General features: G+C 52.6%; 8 protein-coding genes across 8 annotated transcripts; 5 read left to right on the top strand and 3 right to left on the bottom strand.

Moving 5' to 3' along the window:
- Positions 1-439: 439 nt before the first annotated feature.
- Positions 440-1,856, top strand: BDW74DRAFT_183710 (Zn(II)2Cys6 transcription factor domain-containing protein; the record flags this gene model as incomplete). Its single annotated transcript, XM_073730585.1, has 2 exons — positions 440-532; positions 585-1,856. 2 exons carry the CDS (start codon positions 440-442, stop codon positions 1,854-1,856), a joined length of 1,365 nt encoding a protein of 454 aa, XP_073578183.1.
- A 1,206-nt stretch (positions 1,857-3,062) lies between these two features.
- Positions 3,063-4,705, top strand: BDW74DRAFT_163452 (FAD-binding oxidoreductase). The gene has a single exon (XM_073726110.1). The coding sequence runs from the start codon at positions 3,177-3,179 to the stop codon at positions 4,668-4,670; it is 1,494 nt and encodes a 497-aa protein (XP_073578182.1). The 5' UTR covers positions 3,063-3,176; the 3' UTR covers positions 4,671-4,705.
- A 461-nt stretch (positions 4,706-5,166) lies between these two features.
- On the bottom strand, positions 5,167-6,036 carry BDW74DRAFT_110111 (uncharacterized protein). Its single transcript, XM_073721756.1, has one exon. It carries the CDS (start codon positions 5,800-5,802, stop codon positions 5,293-5,295), a length of 510 nt encoding a protein of 169 aa, XP_073578181.1. The 5' UTR covers positions 5,803-6,036; the 3' UTR covers positions 5,167-5,292.
- On the top strand, positions 6,037-7,545 carry BDW74DRAFT_110112 (uncharacterized protein). Its single transcript, XM_073721757.1, has one exon. It carries the CDS (start codon positions 6,270-6,272, stop codon positions 7,149-7,151), a length of 882 nt encoding a protein of 293 aa, XP_073578180.1. The 5' UTR covers positions 6,037-6,269; the 3' UTR covers positions 7,152-7,545.
- Positions 7,546-7,815: 270 nt separating this feature from the next.
- On the top strand, positions 7,816-9,777 carry BDW74DRAFT_110034 (phosphatase PAP2 family protein). The gene is made up of 3 exons (XM_073721755.1): positions 7,816-8,285; positions 8,341-8,879; positions 8,929-9,777. The coding sequence occupies exons 1-3, from the start codon at positions 8,211-8,213 to the stop codon at positions 9,557-9,559; spliced, it is 1,245 nt and encodes a 414-aa protein (XP_073578179.1). The 5' UTR covers positions 7,816-8,210; the 3' UTR covers positions 9,560-9,777.
- A 332-nt stretch (positions 9,778-10,109) lies between these two features.
- Positions 10,110-11,326, bottom strand: BDW74DRAFT_189066 (NAD(P)-dependent alcohol dehydrogenase; the record flags this gene model as incomplete). The annotated part of the gene is made up of 3 exons (XM_073731886.1): positions 10,110-10,256; positions 10,305-11,056; positions 11,152-11,326. The coding sequence occupies 3 exons, from the start codon at positions 11,324-11,326 to the stop codon at positions 10,110-10,112; spliced, it is 1,074 nt and encodes a 357-aa protein (XP_073578178.1).
- Positions 11,327-12,004: 678 nt separating this feature from the next.
- BDW74DRAFT_171498 (SEC14 family lipid-binding protein) lies at positions 12,005-13,224 on the bottom strand (the record flags this gene model as incomplete). The annotated part of the gene is made up of 4 exons (XM_073727315.1): positions 12,005-12,406; positions 12,465-12,839; positions 12,896-13,037; positions 13,085-13,224. The coding sequence occupies 4 exons, from the start codon at positions 13,222-13,224 to the stop codon at positions 12,005-12,007; spliced, it is 1,059 nt and encodes a 352-aa protein (XP_073578177.1).
- Positions 13,225-14,050: 826 nt separating this feature from the next.
- BDW74DRAFT_171497 (uncharacterized protein) lies at positions 14,051-17,546 on the top strand (the record flags this gene model as incomplete). Its single annotated transcript, XM_073727314.1, has 8 exons — positions 14,051-14,311; positions 14,497-14,928; positions 15,016-15,315; positions 15,450-15,604; positions 15,660-15,925; positions 16,006-16,468; positions 16,627-16,628; positions 16,777-17,546. 8 exons carry the CDS (start codon positions 14,051-14,053, stop codon positions 17,544-17,546), a joined length of 2,649 nt encoding a protein of 882 aa, XP_073578176.1.
- Between the last annotated feature and the right edge of the window lie 38 nt (positions 17,547-17,584).

Raw genomic sequence — 17,584 nt, 5'->3', positions numbered from 1 at the left:
GAACTCCTTCCGGCTGATCCTCCCATAAATCACAGCAACAATTGGATTCTCCCCGTACGTCAGACGAATCTAAAAATTTCCCATAACTCAATTGTTCTCGACAAAGACAGAGCACATAGTCTGTCGCCGAACAAGAAAGCCATAGAGTCATGAACAGGCTTTTTATTTACGAAGTTACTGTACAGCGCTTGGTACATCTCCGAACCTAGCTAGGCAGCAGCCTTATCACGAGGATCCGGGGTATCTGAAACTTGTCTGATGAATGATCGGCGACCACTTTATGAATCAGACCCCTGTCTCGACTCGAGGATTTCAGTCTCAAGTTTTAGGCAGTTTGACATAATCTTCTCCGACCCGACACGTCCGAGGCTTGATAAAATCTGATCATGAATGGCTTCACCTTCAGTCACTAACAATGAACTCTTCCTGAGAGTCGGTAATGGCCGACATTGCTGCTCCATCAAAAAAGGGCCGCAAGTTCCACCATAAGTCGAGGTACGGCTGCCTACCTTGTAAGCAGCGGAGAATAAAGGTACTCTACCCGTCCCAGTGTAAATATCTGGATCGTGCGCTGACTTGGACAGTGCGATGAGGTCAAGCCAACTTGCGGTAACTGCGCCCAACGGGGCATTGACTGCCCTTTGCGATATTTTGGTCGTTCTACAAGTCAACAATCAACGACACCGAGGAGGCCGAGCAATCCGTCAACTCCCCCGTTGCTTGGCTGGATCCCAACCCTGGTCTCTGCTACGGGAACAAATCACTCCTTCTGCCGTAAAACTACGCGCGACCTGGAGCTCTACTGCCACCTTCAAGTCCACACGGCTGCGAGTATGTCGCACCTCCCACGTATTGAAAGACTATGGCGCGAAGGACTGCCACAGCTAGCCGCTTCCTTCCCATTCGTCGGCCATGGTCTTCTCAGCATCGCCTACATCCATCTTGCATCACTGTCGCCGACCCCTTCGAGGACGTTACTTACCGAATCCGCCTTTCACGTCAATCAAGCTCTTCCCGAGTATCTAGAAGTAATCAAGAATATCACCGAGGAACATGCGGGCGCACTTTTCGGTTTTGCTATGGTTGTCAACATGTTGACTATGGCGAATGTCAGCGAAGAATGCGGCGCCCTTCTTCAAGGGGCGAGGAGTCTGCCATACAAGCGCGTTGAGACAGTGAAGGCGCTAGCAATGAATGCCGCCCGGTTGGCTCATGCTCAAAAACATATCTTTAACATCTTCTGGCGATATCAGCGCTGGATTTCGAAAACCCTTTTGTACCCCGCTATTCAACGTTACAGCGCCCCGATGCTGAACGAGCCCTCAATCAGTTGGATCAGAATCGAGGACGGTCGCCTTGCAACACTGAGTCGCCTATGGGAGGGGAATCCGGGCATGTCCTTGACGCATTCGCAAGTCTTATCTGCTGCTTTAGGCACCCTCCGCGAAACATTCTCAATGGTCACCCAGTTGACAGTTCCAGCTGCTGATAGCCATGAACGCGGCAAAGTCGATTCGCAGGGCGTAGACCTAGCAGAAATCCACCAACGACTATCGTTGGGCCGTCTAGACGATCTTCCGAGCGTCTTTACATGGTTCATCCGCCTCACCCCCGATTTTGTCCGCCTCTTGGAGCAAGGGAATCTCTATACGATGGTCGTGCTCGCCCACTATGCGATCCTCCTCGATCGGGCATGTCACGACAGATGGTGGATTCACGAGCTGCCCCATCGGCTTGTAGCAATGGCGGAGTTGGCACTCGGACCGGAAAGAAGAGGATGGGTGGCTTGGCCGTTGATGGTGGTCGGTCAAACGGCAAGAGCGACATGTCCAGACAGCCTGGCCGGTCCCTTCTGACAGGGGAATCCTAGCTTATAAGAGGCTCTTCAGGGGTGATCTCGCTCAGCGGCGGCTTCGTATATCGTATACTCGTTGCGTGGAGCAATGACACTCCGGCCCGAGTCAGTGCACATGCACAGAGCAGCTCGTACTCGAGGCAGCTGAATACGGCAACATGCGACCAATAATCTAGGTTTTTGTACGCCGCTCGTAGTACAATTCAGCCCTCGGGCCTGAGCTGCGGCGACGAGCTACGTTGAAGGACACATTCTTCATCGCAGAGCCATAGATACCGTGGCATTGTGCGACAGGTTTCTGATGACATGGAGGTCGGCGAATGTACGGGCTAGAATGCTGAAACATGACATGCTTAATGAGAATAACACGATTAACGCCGAATGACACTTTTCGCAACATCTCATTTCCCACTACCAACTTGACACTGGTCCTGCATCACCTCTGTATCTGACGGCGAAAATTTGAAGCTCAACCGCCGAATATCATCTGATCGGCTTATGCCTTCGAAATGTTTCATCCTGCAGATTGCCGAACCTAAATTTCAGCTGCGACGTTTGACAGATCACGACGGGCTTGATCCATTATCAAGTACCTGGCCTAGCTCCGTCGGGCGATGTGTACAATTATACCGATCGCCTAGGCAGCCCTTCTGTTAACGATTATTGCGCTGCTCATGCATTCGCAGCGAGACCCCACGGGGTTTCCCCTGAGTTGATGGGTGCACATCCGGTCGATCGCCACATTTACCAAAAGTCCGAGATATGGCGAACGTTTACGGAGTACATCTCTCTTCTATCCTACACGGCCTGCACATAAGACAGGTGTGGAACTCGCCCAGACTCTCAGCGTCAATGCGGTCGGCAATTCTATTCTATACGGACGAGACTTTCCTGTTCCTATCCCATGTCAGTGTCAAGGTCAGGTAACTCTTCCTCGAGGCCGGTGGGCGGGCTGTGGGCCTGCCCTGAGAACTGATTCAATTATTCTCCAATCAGACTACTTTCCTTACGCCCGTCTGCCGATCACATTTTTTCGATGTTCCTCGGCCGTGGAAAGTGGGCACGTTTCAGTTTTTCAGGAACCCAGGGCCGAGGCGACCGTATTGCGTATCGCGTTCTCGTACGCTAAAGCTACACTAATCGACCAGGGTTCTACGAAATGGATACATTCAGTGCGGATTTGTTTCTGGATTCGAGATAGAACGCTTTGCTGTCTCCGTGGTTAAATTATGGCAATTACTTAACGCCTCAACCCCCCTTCCCACGACTTTTAAGGTCAGTCGGTATCGGGTTATCTCTCGTCAAGGTCGAGGACAAGATCATGCTTCACCAATTAAGCTCCGCATGCGCCCTTCTGGCCCTGGCCTTGTCGGCCTCTGCGGCAAAGGCCACTGGTCCTGGTCCTGAGGCCTGCAGCAACCTCACCCAGGCCCTCGGGTCCAAGACGGTCGTCAGCAATGCCTGGAATATGAACTACATTGACTCGGTCAAATCATACTTCAACACCGAGCAAAGCAAGTTCAAGCCCTCGTGCATCGTCTACCCGACCTCCGCCGCCGATGTCTCTGTTGCGATCAAAGCAATCCGACACTCCGAGTCCCGGTTCGCCATCAAGGCCGGTGGCCACAACCCGAACGACTTTTACTCCTCCGTCGACAAGGGCGTGCTGATCGATCTGTCCGATATGACTGAGAAGTCATACGACGAGGACTCGACCCTCGCGACGTACCAGCCCGGTGGGGATTTCGGTGATGTCTACGAATACTTCGCGAAATGGAACCGCACTGTCGTTGGTGCGCGACTGGCGGGTGTGGGAACTGGTCTCGCGCTCTCCGGTGGTCTCTCCTACCTCTCGAGCCAGTACGGTCTGGCCTGCGACTCTTTTCGCGAACTCGAAGTAGTCCTCCCCTCCGGCGAGATCGTTATCGCAAACGAAAATACAAACGCGGACCTCTTCTACGGCCTGCGCGGCGGCGGCGGAAATGCCTACGGCGTTGTCACAAAGTACATCGTGCAGTCCTACCCAGCCGAGACCTTCCACGCCGGTATCGTGGTCTACCTCTTCCAGCACAACTCGTCCGTCCTCAACGCAATCAGCGACTTCATCACATACAACGAAGACCCCAAAGCCGCCATTATCGGCACATACATGAAGCTCCCAACACCCGGCTTCGACCTCAACCTCGACGAAGCAATCATCATGTTCCTTGTCTACGACGGCCCTGACTCAGGCAATGCCTTCAAGAACTTCACCGACATCCCGCACCTCGTCAACACCCTCGGCCAAAAGACCTACACGGAGGTCGTGAACATGCCCATCCCCAACAGCGCCGAACTCAACGCCGGTCGCAACACCTTCCGCGTGACCGTTCACGGCGGCGACGAGACCGGCATCGCAAACTTAAACAACCTCTACGAGAAATGGGTTGAGTGGGGCAACGACAACAAGGGCAAATACCTCCTGACTAGCTTCGACATCCAGCCCATCCCTAAGTCGCTCACCGATGCGTCGAACTCGAACTACGGCGGCAATGCGATGCAAATGCCTGATGGGCCGTGGTACTGGGTTAACTATCTGCTTACTGCATCGCCGCTGCTGGGGGAGAAGGATCTTGAGGAGGTTAATCTGAGCTATAAGGAGCTTGTTGAGGCGGTGCCGCCGACGGAGGGCTTGCCGCTGTTTATTAATGATGCTAGTCATGATCAGAACCCGCTTACGACGTATGGCGGCTATGCGAAGCTCAAGGAGATTAAGGCAAGGTATGATCCTGATAGGTACTTTTCTAATTATACCGGCGGGTGGGCTTTCCCTTAGGTTGGTTTAGCGGATTGATTAGATAGATGTTTTGGATGTTGGTTATGCATATATTGCAAACTAGGTTAGGCACGCTGGAAGTGATCCTGTTCAATAATAGTGTCCTTTACCTAGCTTTACCGCTGCTCCTATGCCTCCAAACTTCTTGAGGTTTGCTTCTTGGATGCTCACTCCTCAAGTGAGGACAGCAACAAGACGTTGTAGAGCGGTCGAGATGGCCAAAAGCCGATCTCCCCTGACCAATACGACGGCCTCGACATCGACTCCAGATGTGTGTGATCCAACTACATACAAGCGGCTGCCGGTGGTAAAGATGGGGTTTGAAGATGAACCTCGGCGCACTTCTGGGAGTGAAGTTGCCGATCCCATACTCCTGAGACGTGCTGATTCCTGAGATACAAAGCCTGTGAGAGCCCTGACCGCCCGCCCGAAAACAGACAAGAAATGTGTGGGAATATGGGCATCCGACCACGACGAACCCTCTCTATTCGGCAGCGAGGATGGTACTTCCGTGGAGATACAACTGCATACCAGATAGTCCGTTGTCGCTGAGAACTTAGTTGTCTACCGAGTCCTATCATGACCTCTCGTTCAGAAATCATGAGCTCAAACCGCCGCCGTATCAAGAGCAGAGCCCGCGCGGTGAGTGGTACACAACAGGCTTAGTATAGTCGTCTACCAAAGGGAGCGGATCATTTCCATGCCCCCAATGCATCGTGGCAAGGATGCTCGCCAGCTGCTCATCGTTCGGGGGGTTTCTGAAGATCTTCACACGCTTGGACAGCCGGAGGACATAGACCGGGATGGGCGTCGTCACTTCATGGGCCGTCTTGTAGTCATATTCGGTGTTGTTGACGTCGATAACGAAGAAGGAGTGGCGGCTTGTGATCCTCAATGCTATGAAGCGAGTCTCGATCTCTGTGTCGCTGTCTGGAGAGCACGCCTTCATGGACTCTTGGACTGCTGCGACGAACGGCAGGCCTGACGACAGGTAGTCGGTTGAGTCGAGGATTGCAGTCGGCGTATCGCCGACGAGCCGGAATTGTCTCGGAATGTCTTTTTTGCGCAAGAACTCGTCTATGGTATTTTGAATTTGATGCAGGAGCTTGCCCTTTGTCTCTTCGGAGGGCATCACGAGGTATCTGGCTTTGTTCGTGACGACATTGGAGGTTACGGTAGATGTTCGGAGGGTAAAGATCGGTGGTGATTTAGGTACTGGTCTTTGTTCAAAATGCTAGCTATGGGTCTAGCGCGGAGGAGTGGTTTGACGATGAGTGTGTGTCTGATGAGAACTCCAACAGAGGTGGATGAGGCAGGGGTTCTTCGCTCGACCAATGCTGTCCCTCTGTTTGTGCCCCAAGTGTGATCCGGCTGCATACAAGGGTTGCCGGCGGTTAGAACCTTGCAACCCAGGCAATGTCCTTTTTTATAGATGTCGCACTTGGATTTCATGCTTCATCAGCATGTATCTAGCCGCTGAGGGCGGGCCGATCCTTGCAGGCTGCATGCAAGATGGTGTGCGAGCCTGAGGTCTAAGCGCTTGTATACTCGATCCGGAACAAGGCGCTAGTGTCCATATATAGTGCCTGTTGGAGGTATATGGTACTTCTGAGATGGAGGGTAGGTGGGTATATATCTACTCTCGGACGGCTTTGGGTTGGTCGTGTCTTCGTTCCTAAAGTAAACTCAAAGCCCGTACTCGTCATGTCACCTCAAACAGCCATGTCGCTTTACAAGACGCTCCTCTACCTCCTCTCTCTTTCTTCATTATCGCTCGCTAGCGAGCAGGATGTCCTCGATGAATCTGATCGAGCTCTGTATCCCTCGCATGGCTCTCGGGTCTTGCTCACGAAGACTGTCACATACAACGAGCATGCCCCTTCACCAACAGATAGTCAGCAATCGCGCATCAATCATCTCGCCCTGACTAACAACCATCCAGGCATAGGCACCATTCCCTCAGAAGCCTCAAAGCCCTCCCTCAACTGCCCATTCGACCAAAAACCCTGCGGCAAGACCTGCATCCCCTCCACCCAAGACTGCTGCTTCGCAGACCACCACTGCCTCCCAGGCGACTACTGCTACATCCACTCAGGCGCCGTACGGTGCTGTCCGCAAGGGCTTGCCTGCTTCCAGATCAGCGGCGATGTATGCTTCGAGCAGACGGTGGTATGGTACGAGGAGGTGCATATCGTGGACGAAACCGAACACAGCGACGGTACTGGAGAGGTCGTGACGTCGTGGGAATTGCTTGAGTCAGTGCGTTCCACGAGCTCGAGGATTACGGTTACCGCGTCGTATCCTGCTGAAGGGCGAGCGGCGTTCACGAGTCTTAGTTCGAGGATCGTTGAAGCTGCGGTCACGTCTGTGGCGCTGGCGTTGGCGCTTGATGAGATTCCGACGAGGACTGTTACCTTGGGGGTTGGGGAGCCTACGCTCGAAGCCGAGGCAGAGGCAGAGGCAGTTCGACCGGATCTTTAGTTCATCGTGAAAAGAAGGCTGTTCTAGTCTAGGTTATGTATCAATATCATTGTTGGGTATGATCTTCTCAGAAGCATGTCAAGATTTCAGCGGAAATATTGAACGCGGAAATATATATCTTGCCGCTGCGACGGACACGTCCGCCAGCGAGAAGTCAAGACAAGTTTTCCGACAGAGTTTAAGCTACAACGCCCAGGTAAGACGTTACCAGACGAGGACGGGTTGTTTCATCTCGATCCATGGTATTGTTGTGAGGAGACTTCTAGCTGGAATTGCCGGCGTGTCGCCGACAAAGATGCCAGTGTCACGTGCCCGCTCATATTCAAATATTGTGATCGCTACCATGCAACAAGATTGAAGGAGATCATGCAACTCTGATGGCCTCTAGACTACCACGGACTCATATTATAAAGATACTTCACGATATGCCTTCGAACTCGTGTTGGTCGCAGCATAATCAGTCAAACTGCCAAGTGGCGACGGATGCCATGTGGCTGTGCGATGAGGCTGGTACGGGATACGGATACGAGATCCTCCGCTGAGTCAAGTGGATCGCTGTGTCTCCTGATCTCTTTCCAATTCAAGAGAAAGTTAAAAATTCGAGAGGATTAAGCAGGACAAGCGGTGGTAGCTATTGCCGCCTTTCCGGATTGTGATACTGGACCTTGAATATAATTTAGGATCGGCAGAAGATAATTCCTGCAGAGTACGGAGTAGTTGTGCCCATCGTATACAGCAAGGCTGTGCACGCACCCTGGCTGGATCGGATTTCCAGCGGCTCCACCTCCGACTCCCTGTCAGAACTCAGCCTTCAAACTTCCAAGATTCTGCTCTCTCCCCTTTTCTTCCCACGCTCATTCTTTACGGGCGCTCTCTTTGCCCTCTTTTAATCCTAATTTTGTCAAGGGCCTTTCTTGCTTCGGCAATCGCCCGTTTCTGTCTCTCTCTTCGGTCTCTTAATTACTCGCGTACTGTTTTCGCTGTTCGACTCTAGACCTCAATTCCCTCCAATCCATGATCTGAACGTCTCCCCGATCGTGACCGTCCTAAACCGCAGCAATGGCGACGAATGGAACCGAGAAGATTGACCTGGGAAAGCCTCAGTTTGCTTCCCACTCATGGCTCGAGCCGATCGTACGTTGTGTCTCCCCATGTTTACACCGCAAAGTCTTACAGTCGCCTCGTCTAGGTCGTCGTTAGCATTATGCTTACCTCCCTCTACGTCAACCGATACAAGCACTTCAAGATCCTCGATAAAAACCGCGATCCTGTCGCCGAGCGAGAGTTCCTCAAATCCGATGTCGAGTCGAGCGCCGCCCCCTTACAAGACGAGAATGGCCGCAAGGACCCCTACGCGTCGAAGCGACGTGTATACGGCTGGTTCGTGATTAGGACGCCCAATTCTTCTCGCTTTGCCCGTCACATACACAGCCGGATTGTGCAGAAATTCCCGTTCTTGGTGGAGATGTTTTACTGGGTCCTCAACTACGCTTTCTACTCTTGCACCAAGGCCATCTCGCATGCGCTCTCTCCGGCTGGAACGGACGTCGTGCAGCTCGCTCAAGACCATGGGATTGCAATTCTCGACCTGGAGCACCGCTCGATCTTCAGCATTTTCTTTCCGATCGAGGAGTCGGACTTTCAATCATACTTTCTTACCGGCCACCCCGGGTGGATGACATTCTTTAATCGCATCTACTCGCTTGTTCACATCCCGGGAACAGTTGCGTAAGTATTCGGCAGAAAATACTTTGGCAGCAGATACTGACTTTTATAGTTTTCTTTCTTGGTGGTACTGGGCCGCCCCCGACCACGAGCGATTCGCGGTCGCCCGTCGCACGATGACCCTTGGAAACTTTGTCGCCTTCGTCGTCTTCTGTTTCTTCCCTTGCATGCCTCCCCGCCTGCTCCCCGAATCCTTCAACTTCCACGATACTGTGCGCCAGGATAACGCTGAAAGTGTGTGGGTTGGAGGAAAGATGGTCAACCAGCTTGCGGCGATGCCGAGCTTGCACTTCACATACGCCTTCTGCATTGGCGCGACATTCATCTACCACTCGAACTTCTGGTCCGCGTTCAACGGTGGACGACGGACCCTACGATCTATGGCCACCACCGTAATTTTCGTCCTCCTTGGCATCCTCTACCCTCTTCTGGTTCTCTCGGTGATTGTTGCGACCGCCAACCACTACTGGTTCGACGCGACGGTCGCCATGTTTTCTGTCATTATCTGCTTCCTCATTAACCGCGTCTGGTGCATCCTGCTGCCATTGGAGGATCTGTTTCTCTGGGCTACCCGCCTCGAGAAGCCGGTTCCGACGACCGGCTTCCGTCACCGCAACAGTCGCCAGAACAAGGGTGATGATGGATTCGAGGAGTCGGAGCACTTGCTCGAGCGCTACTCATGAAGCAATGTTACTGTATATAGATTGATCTAGGGCGCTTTGGGCATTGTTTACTGCATATAGATTTACATAATATTAGGCATATGCATATGCCTTTTTAAACTGAAGATTGAGCTGCGGAGATTGTGTTAAGGTGTCTTTACGAGACAGTGCTGGCGTTGGAGGAGAAACCCGACCGTTGCTGGATTGTCGGGCCAAGGAAGGAGCGCTTGCTCGGGCGCCGGCGGATTTCAAAACTCCTCGATGCTCCAACTCCCCCGCCTTTCTCTTGATTATTCACCCATCGATCATGATGAATTATTACGGTGGGATCGCTACAGCGCACCAAGGTGCTCAAACGCCGGATTAAAAATGGATCACGATCGTCTAGCCGCCCAGGTTGTTGGGTCCTGCTCCTCTCATCCCCATGGGCAAGTTTTCTCGCAGGGTACTTCGCTCTCTACCATAAGTACTCATCCACCTCCCGATTTACTCTTCCTTCCTGGAATCTCGCAATTGGCACTTGGTGATTATCATATTCATTAATACATTATTACGCTCCGAATCAAATGACTTAGTTCCACAGCAGGACACCCTTGAGGGCTTTTCCTTCCTTGACCTCCTTAAACGCCTTCTCAAACTCGTTCACGGGGTAGTAGGTGACCATTTCCTCCAGGGGGAATTGACCCTTCGCATGTTGCTCGATCAGGTACGGCAGGAACTATGACTGTTAGCTTTACGCTGCTGACACCGGGACCAGGCTGCATACCTTCTGTGTGTCACTGTCACCCTCGCAGCAACCGAGATATTGACGGCCCATAACAAGATGAGAGAACACATCGACTCCAGCACGCACACCAGGTGTGGGGGCACCGACAGTGGCGCCCTTACCCCGCGTTCCAAGGCAGTCCAGCGCCTTCTCAACAACCTGAGGAATACCGGCGCAGTCAACCGAGTAGTCGACACCGTTGCTGCCGGAAATCTTCTGGATCTGAGCGACGACATCGCTGTCTGAACCAATGACCGTGTGCGTTGCGCCCAACTTCTTTGCCAGCTCCAGACGCTGCGGCTGCAGGTCGATGGCAATGATGGTCTTTGCGTTTCGCAGCTTAGCCGCCATGATGGCACTCATACCGACTGAGCCGACACCGAACACTGCGACTGACTTGCCCGGCTGCACGTCCAGCGTGTTGAGAATGGCACCAGCACCAGTCTGGATACCGCATCCGAGCGGGGAGAAAAGGTCCAGCCTTGTCTCTGTGGGAACCTTGACGACCGAAGCGCTGCTGACGATTGTGTGCCGAGCGAACGAGCTCTGACCGAAGAAGTTTCCATGTAGTTTAGCACCGCTGGCGTCGGCTAGGGTCAAGCTTCCATCCGGTCGCTTCTGGCCGAAGTTGCGGGGAACCCACTCGGAGCAATAGGCTGGGTGACCTTCGTCGCACTGGTAGCAGGCGCCACAGTGATCGAAACTGAGGAGGACTTTGTCGTTCTTGCTGACGTGCTTGACTTTCTCGCCGACTTCGATAACGATACCGGCGCCTATGTTCTTGGATCAGTCTTGGGAATTCCGGACGTCGATACCAGGAATAGAATACCTTCGTGTCCGAGCACACTGGGAAATGCGGCTGGCAGTGTCCCATTCATGCAGGAGAAGTCCGTGTGGCAGATACCGGTCGCATGGATCTCAACAAGCACCTCGTCGGCGCGGATGTTGTCGAGGGTGATCTCCTCCAGCTTGGGGGCGACATTCACCTCCCTTGAGACAAGAGCCTGGGTCTTGACTGCCATTATGAAAGAAAGAGAGGTAGAAGAAACGGTTGAAGGGTATTTGGGTATCTCGATATTGGAATTGAAGCTTGAAATGTGAACAACAATCTGCTGGACCCTCACCAGGTTTAAATAACCAGAGCTACCCCAGCTCAACCCCGGTCGTTCAACCCGACACCGCTGGATTGGGAAGCCCAAAGTACCGACAATCCAAAGGACAGTGCCGAATTGGTGCCAGGTACCACGGGGCGCCCTGAGCTCAGCACCGGGTCTCCGGATGAACCAGAAAACAAGCGCAACACCCCGCGACCCCGCATGAATGGAAGAGATTGGGACCAGAGGTAAACTACCGATTTTTGCTGCCGAAGGGGGAGATTCGTCGATCTCAATGCTCGCTCCCCGCATGCTCCACTGTCCCCGGACAATCCCCGACGGTTCACGAAGATGCCTCTTGGAGTTGGACCCCGATAAGAGTGGCCCAGAGCGACACTAGCAGAGCAGTACATGACAGAACTGAGGTACATCTGCATCTGTAAAGTGCTGTAAGTGAGTGCTTTCTATCTACAAATTATCCCTGACTGAATCCACGCCACGATCTCGATCATTAACTAGCGTCCAGCCAAGAGATAAAGTCTGCATAAAGCGTGCTAGTTCGCAGTAGTCTATGGACTATATTTAAAGCTACAATAGAGCTATTCTTCATTCTTCGACAATCTTCTCCTCGGGGTATTTCTTGCTTGATGCAGCTCGCAACGTTGCGACCTCAACCTCTCTCTGTTCTCCGTCGGTCCCAGTGGCAATAGCTTTCCTATCGCCACCCGCAGTCTGGATCCATTTGATGGGCCCTGGAGGAAGATCAACATGTGACCCCGACCATTCTAGCGCCCGGCGAAGCTCGTCGTCAAGGTCAGGCAGCATCCCCGTTTCGAAATGAAACCCGCCACCGATACTGGTGGGAATATTGTCATGCTCAATATACTCCACCAAGGTGTCATATGCGTTGGCCCTCGTCAAAAATTCTATTTTCGACGCAGTGACCGGGTTGACGAATGGCTTTAGGCACCCCCAGCAGCGGGCGAGGAAGCCTGGGACATTGCAGCACTACGGTATTCATCAGCAACCGACACCCCAGGATATATGCCCCGGCGACTCGACTTACATAAACGCGATAGATCGTCTCCGGAAAGCATGTCTGCAGGATCTCGCTGACGTCTTGCGCAAACTCGCGCAAGTCCCACGCTTGTCTTAAGTAAAGCGGCCCAGCGTCCACAACATACGCGCAATTCGTGACTGGCTTTCCTTTGACAGCCGAACATAGCGGCAGGACATACCGTGTAAAATAGTCAAAATGCGTCAGTGCACGCTGGGCCATGTTGGGAAAAATCTCAGGGTCTGCGTCTGGCCCAGATAGTTTCGCTTGGGGTACATGCTTCGTTCTGCGCCATTCTGCCACCCCTTCTCTACCCATCGCGGAGATGTCCAGCATGAGGATCGGTCGTCCTTCTCGATCGCAGCGGCCCGTCCAGTGAGGATACTGATCCAGTCCCAGTCAGTGTGCTGACAGTATGATCTGATGAAGAATTGGCATACCAACGCCCGCGTATTCTCGAAATCGGAGACGCTGATCTGGTCAAATAGACGGAATGAGTCGTTTTCATTGCGGAAGTTGGTCGACTGCTTGAACTGCTCGAGGGCTTTTCCGGGTATCATATCGTTCGCCTGTAGGAAGCGCCTGAAGAGCCAATCAGCTGCGTTTCGTCTTTGTTTCAGCATACTCACAAGAGTGTCGCCTCATCTGTAAAGCCATCAACTGCGTCTCCATCCTTCAGGCCCTCCGGGCGCTGCAGGAGACCTGCGTCAGCGCACATATTGGAAAACGTCGAGGCCACCGATGCCTCATCTCCATTGGGGACCGTCATTGCGCGGGAGTTGCTAAACTTCAGTCGCTCAAATACGTAAATCCCGTTGGACTGCACTCCAATGAGTCCGTATCGGTTGTAAGAGAAGAATCAGAACAAGAATAAGCAGAGGACAGGTATCGACAGGAAGAAAAGGAGTAAGTTGGGCATGGCCCATATCCGCCCGACAAGCGAATGAATGACGTTGTGCGACAGTGTTGCTTTTTCGCTCTCACGGTCATTGGTGAGCCCGTGCACCGGATTGTGCTGCATTCTACAATCTGCGCCTATCTGAAGATTTGGAACCATGACTGTGGCCAAGTCTTCTGGGATCCCCCGTCGTCGATCATGGCCAGTCATCCTGCATCCTATGAGTCGAGTTCCGTCCAAAGTAAACAAACAACCCTACACCTCGCTTTGAGTTATTGTCAGTGTACAATGAACAGGTGATTGCCATTGTTCTCGAATCCTGCTCTGCCCATTCCGGATGACATCAATCGACTACCGCAGCTGCAGATGATCGCCCGCCAACAACTCGTGATAGGAACATGCCGCTTAAACTATGGAGCACTGTGGAGCCTCAATTGAACGTCATATCGATGCAAACCGAGTTCTCGCCTGAGATCCAAGATTTCGCAGCTAACTTTATCACGCAGTTTATCATCAACTCGGTCTAATTGGGTCAGAGCCCACAAGAAGTATCAGGATGGGGTGTGAGGTAATTAGATGAGGTGTTCGTCCCGCCGAGGATGTCGATCGTAGATCCTCCAGTGAGATGGGTATTTAATCAGCCGCGTCCGAGTTCCTGGGACGGATTTTCAGAGATTCAGATCATACAACCAACAAGATGACACATACGAAATACCTCCAAGATCCCATCGTAACGTCATTCTGCGTTGAACGCGCAACCCCGGACATGGCCGGATTCTGCCATGGCTATGAGCTGCGCCGGCACAGCCACGAGCACAAGGCGAACGAGGGCTCGCTCCGGTTGCGGACCGACTGGGAGAACACCATCGGCCCGATCGAGCGCTGGGGCTCTTGTAATCCCTGGGAAGGACACTTTGGATCGGTGGTCTTACCGTTTTGTAGGCCGGAACGGCTCGCGGTTTTATGCTATATCTTTGAATGTATGTTTCCGTTCTTGCTCATGGCCGAGTCTTCTAGTAGGGTTTGTTGCTGACCACTTCCAGATGCATTCTTATACGACAACGTGGTTGAATCAGCCGCCAAATCAACGGTAAGCTCGACCAACCTGTAGCTGAACCTAGCCAGCTGATGGAATGTGAATAGCTAAACATGGACACGGACAACATCGCCCTCGACGAGACAGAGTACCGCACCGTCCGATCAATCCTCGGCACGAAACAAATCCAGTCTAAGATGCTGCTAGAGCTGTTGTCGATCGACGCCCCTTGCGCCGAAGTCGTGATCGACTCATGGAAAACTATGATTTCGACCACGGCCAAGCAAGACAAGAAGCGCGTGTTCGATGATTTAGAGGAATATGTCGACTATCGGATCATCGACACCGGTGCTCCATTCGTTGACATGCTCATGCGCTTTGGCATGGGGATTTTGCTGAGCAAGGACGAGCAGAAAATGATCGAGCCGGTTGTCAAGCCGTGCTATGCTGCCCTTGGACTTGCTAATGACTACTTTTCATTTGACGTCGAGTGGGAGGAGTTCCAGCGCGAGAAAGACAAAAAAACGATGACGAGTGCGGTATGGCTTTTTATGCAGTGGGAGGGACTGGATGTTGAGGACGCCAAGGAGCGTGTCCGCAAGGTTACCAACGAGTACGAGCAGCAGTACCTGCGCAACATTGCGAAGTTTGAAAAAACCCACGGAAAGGATATGCCTCACGTCGTGGAGTACCTCAAAGCCGAGGGATATCAGATTTCAGGCAATGTCGCGTGGAGCTTGAGGTGTCCGCGGTACCATCCGCACCTTGTTGAGGATGCGGCGAAGCTGCTAGAGCAAGATACGAGTATCGCTACGATCGCTGGAGAGCAGGAGCGTGCGAATGAAGGATTCAGGGCAAGGAGTCACTCTGACTCGGACATCTCCGATGCATCCCCAACTTTCTGGTCTGGCTCGGACAGGTCTTCCGTTCGATCGTCTGTATCGTCTTCGTCTGATTTGCATGAGAAGCAACAGTACGCCGAGCCGGTTACGCTTGGTGACGAGGTACCTCCCCGTCGGAGCCGGAGATGTTCTGTGGAACGCATACTGACTCTTGATAGCACCTTCTCGGCCCAGCCGAATATATCGCCTCGCTACCCTCAAAAGGCGTTCGCGAAGCTTTCATCGATGGATTAAACGTTTGGCTTGTCCTACCGGACCATCGCGTGAACCAGCTGAAGAGCATCGCTGCAACGTTGCACAATGCCTCCTTAATGTATGCTCATCTTGATTTCGTAACTTAAATGACAAGCCACTTACCTGTGTCCTAGGCTTGACGACATCGAAGACAACTCGCCCCTCCGTCGCGGCCGCCCAGCAACACACATGGTCTTCGGCGCGGAGCAAACCATCAATTCGGCGAACTACCTGCTCATCGACGTCATGCAGAAGGTGCGAGAGTTGGAGGATCCAAAGTGTATGGATATCTACATCGAGGAGATGCGAAACCTCTTTGTGGGACAGAGCTTTGATCTCTACTGGACCCGCAATGGCGAATGTCCAGATGAGGAGGAGTATTTGGCCATGATTCGGCAAAGTATGTTCACTAAACTTCGGGATTGCATAGCCCGAAGGAGATGAAGTTTATAGGCGAGAGTGGTGCTGACTCGTGTTTAGAAACAGGAGGCCTTTTCCGCCTGCTCACGCGGCTTATGGCGCAGGTTGCACCCGTGCAGAAGGGTTTAGATGGCCACCTGTCGACGCTGAGTGACACGCTCGGGGAATTCTTCCAGATCCGCGATGACTACAAGAACCTTTCTGACGAGTACACCGGCCAAAAAGGCTTCTGCGAGGACCTGGACGAGTGCAAGTTCTCGTTCCCATTGATCCACGCGCTCAGAACACAGCCGAAGAACGTCCAGCTCCGCGGAATCCTGCAGCAGTCCCGAAATGCTGGGGGACTTGATGTCCCGATGAAGGAGACGGTCTTGTCACACTTGAGGGAAGCAGGGAGTTTCGAGTACACGGAGAAGAAGATGAAGGACCTGATGGAAAAGATCGCCGATAGTGTTGTGGAGATTGAGAACAAGTCCGGAGTCTCGAATTGGGTGGTGCGATTGTTGATTCACAGGCTCAAAGTGTAAATGTCTTGGGGTTCGTCATGATGATGGGCGGATATTTAGAATAGAGTATTGTATTGGCGGGCGTTCCTGGATGGATGCTATGCTATGATTAATGATCTGTTATGAAATGATAATGTAATAATGCACATATTCTGATATCATTGTCTCTCTAAAGTAGTCTTAGGGTTGTCATCACCGTGATGTCATACCATGCCTTCCATACATATACTCTTCAACCACCACACTCTCCAGACCCTGACCCAAACTCTACCAACTTGATCAATCCTACACACCTACCTACTCAATCAAACAAAAGACAACACAGCATCCACCATGCCCTCCAAAAAAATCCTCATCGTCCTCTCCGACGCAAACTCCTTCCCACTCAAAAAACCCGACGGCTCCTCGAGCACCGGCTCCAAAGTCGTCGACCAACCCTCGGGCTTCTTCCTAATGGAACTCGCAAAACCCCTTAGCAAGCTCCTCGACGCCGGCCACGAAATCACATTCGCCAGCCCCAAGGGCGAAGAACCCAAACCCGACCCCAACAGCGAGAGCCTCCTCGCCTTCGCAGGGAACTTCTACGAGCGCCGGCGCGAGAATGAACTCCTTGAGCGCATGAAGAGGGAGAATGGATTCGGTACACCCAGGAAGCTGAGTTCCATCAGCGATGAGGAGGTGAAGTCCTTCGCGGGTGTTTTCATTCCAGGCGGCCATGCCCCCCTTGCCGATCTCGGCGACGATAAGGATCTCGGGCGGATTCTGAGCTACTTTCACAAGGAGAATAAGCCTACGGCTGCGATCTGCTATGGGCCGTATGGGCTTCTGAGCACCAAGGCGGCGACGGGGGAGTTCGCCTACAAGGGGTATAAGATTACGTGCTGGAGTAATGTTGAAGAGAAGGTTATGGAGACCATGCTTGGGGGTGAGGTTGAGAAGGTTGAGACGGCGCTTATGAATGCTGGTGCGGAGATGGTGGAGGGGGTTGGTGAGAAGGTTGGAAGTACGACGCTGCATCGGGAGTTGTTGACTGGTGGCAATCCGATGGCGGCTGAGGAGCTTGGGGATAGGTTTGTTAGGATGATTAGTGTTTGATCTACTTAGCCACCCCGAACGTTTGTATAATAGGTAAT

Source organism: Aspergillus multicolor (assembly GCF_047715735.1).
Source record: "Aspergillus multicolor strain CBS 133.54 unplaced genomic scaffold BDW74scaffold_49, whole genome shotgun sequence".
Classification (NCBI taxonomy): Eukaryota; Fungi; Ascomycota; class Eurotiomycetes; order Eurotiales; family Aspergillaceae; genus Aspergillus; species Aspergillus multicolor.
The sequence above is the reverse complement of the archived record's forward strand: the minus strand, read 5'-3'. Positions and strand labels throughout refer to the sequence as shown.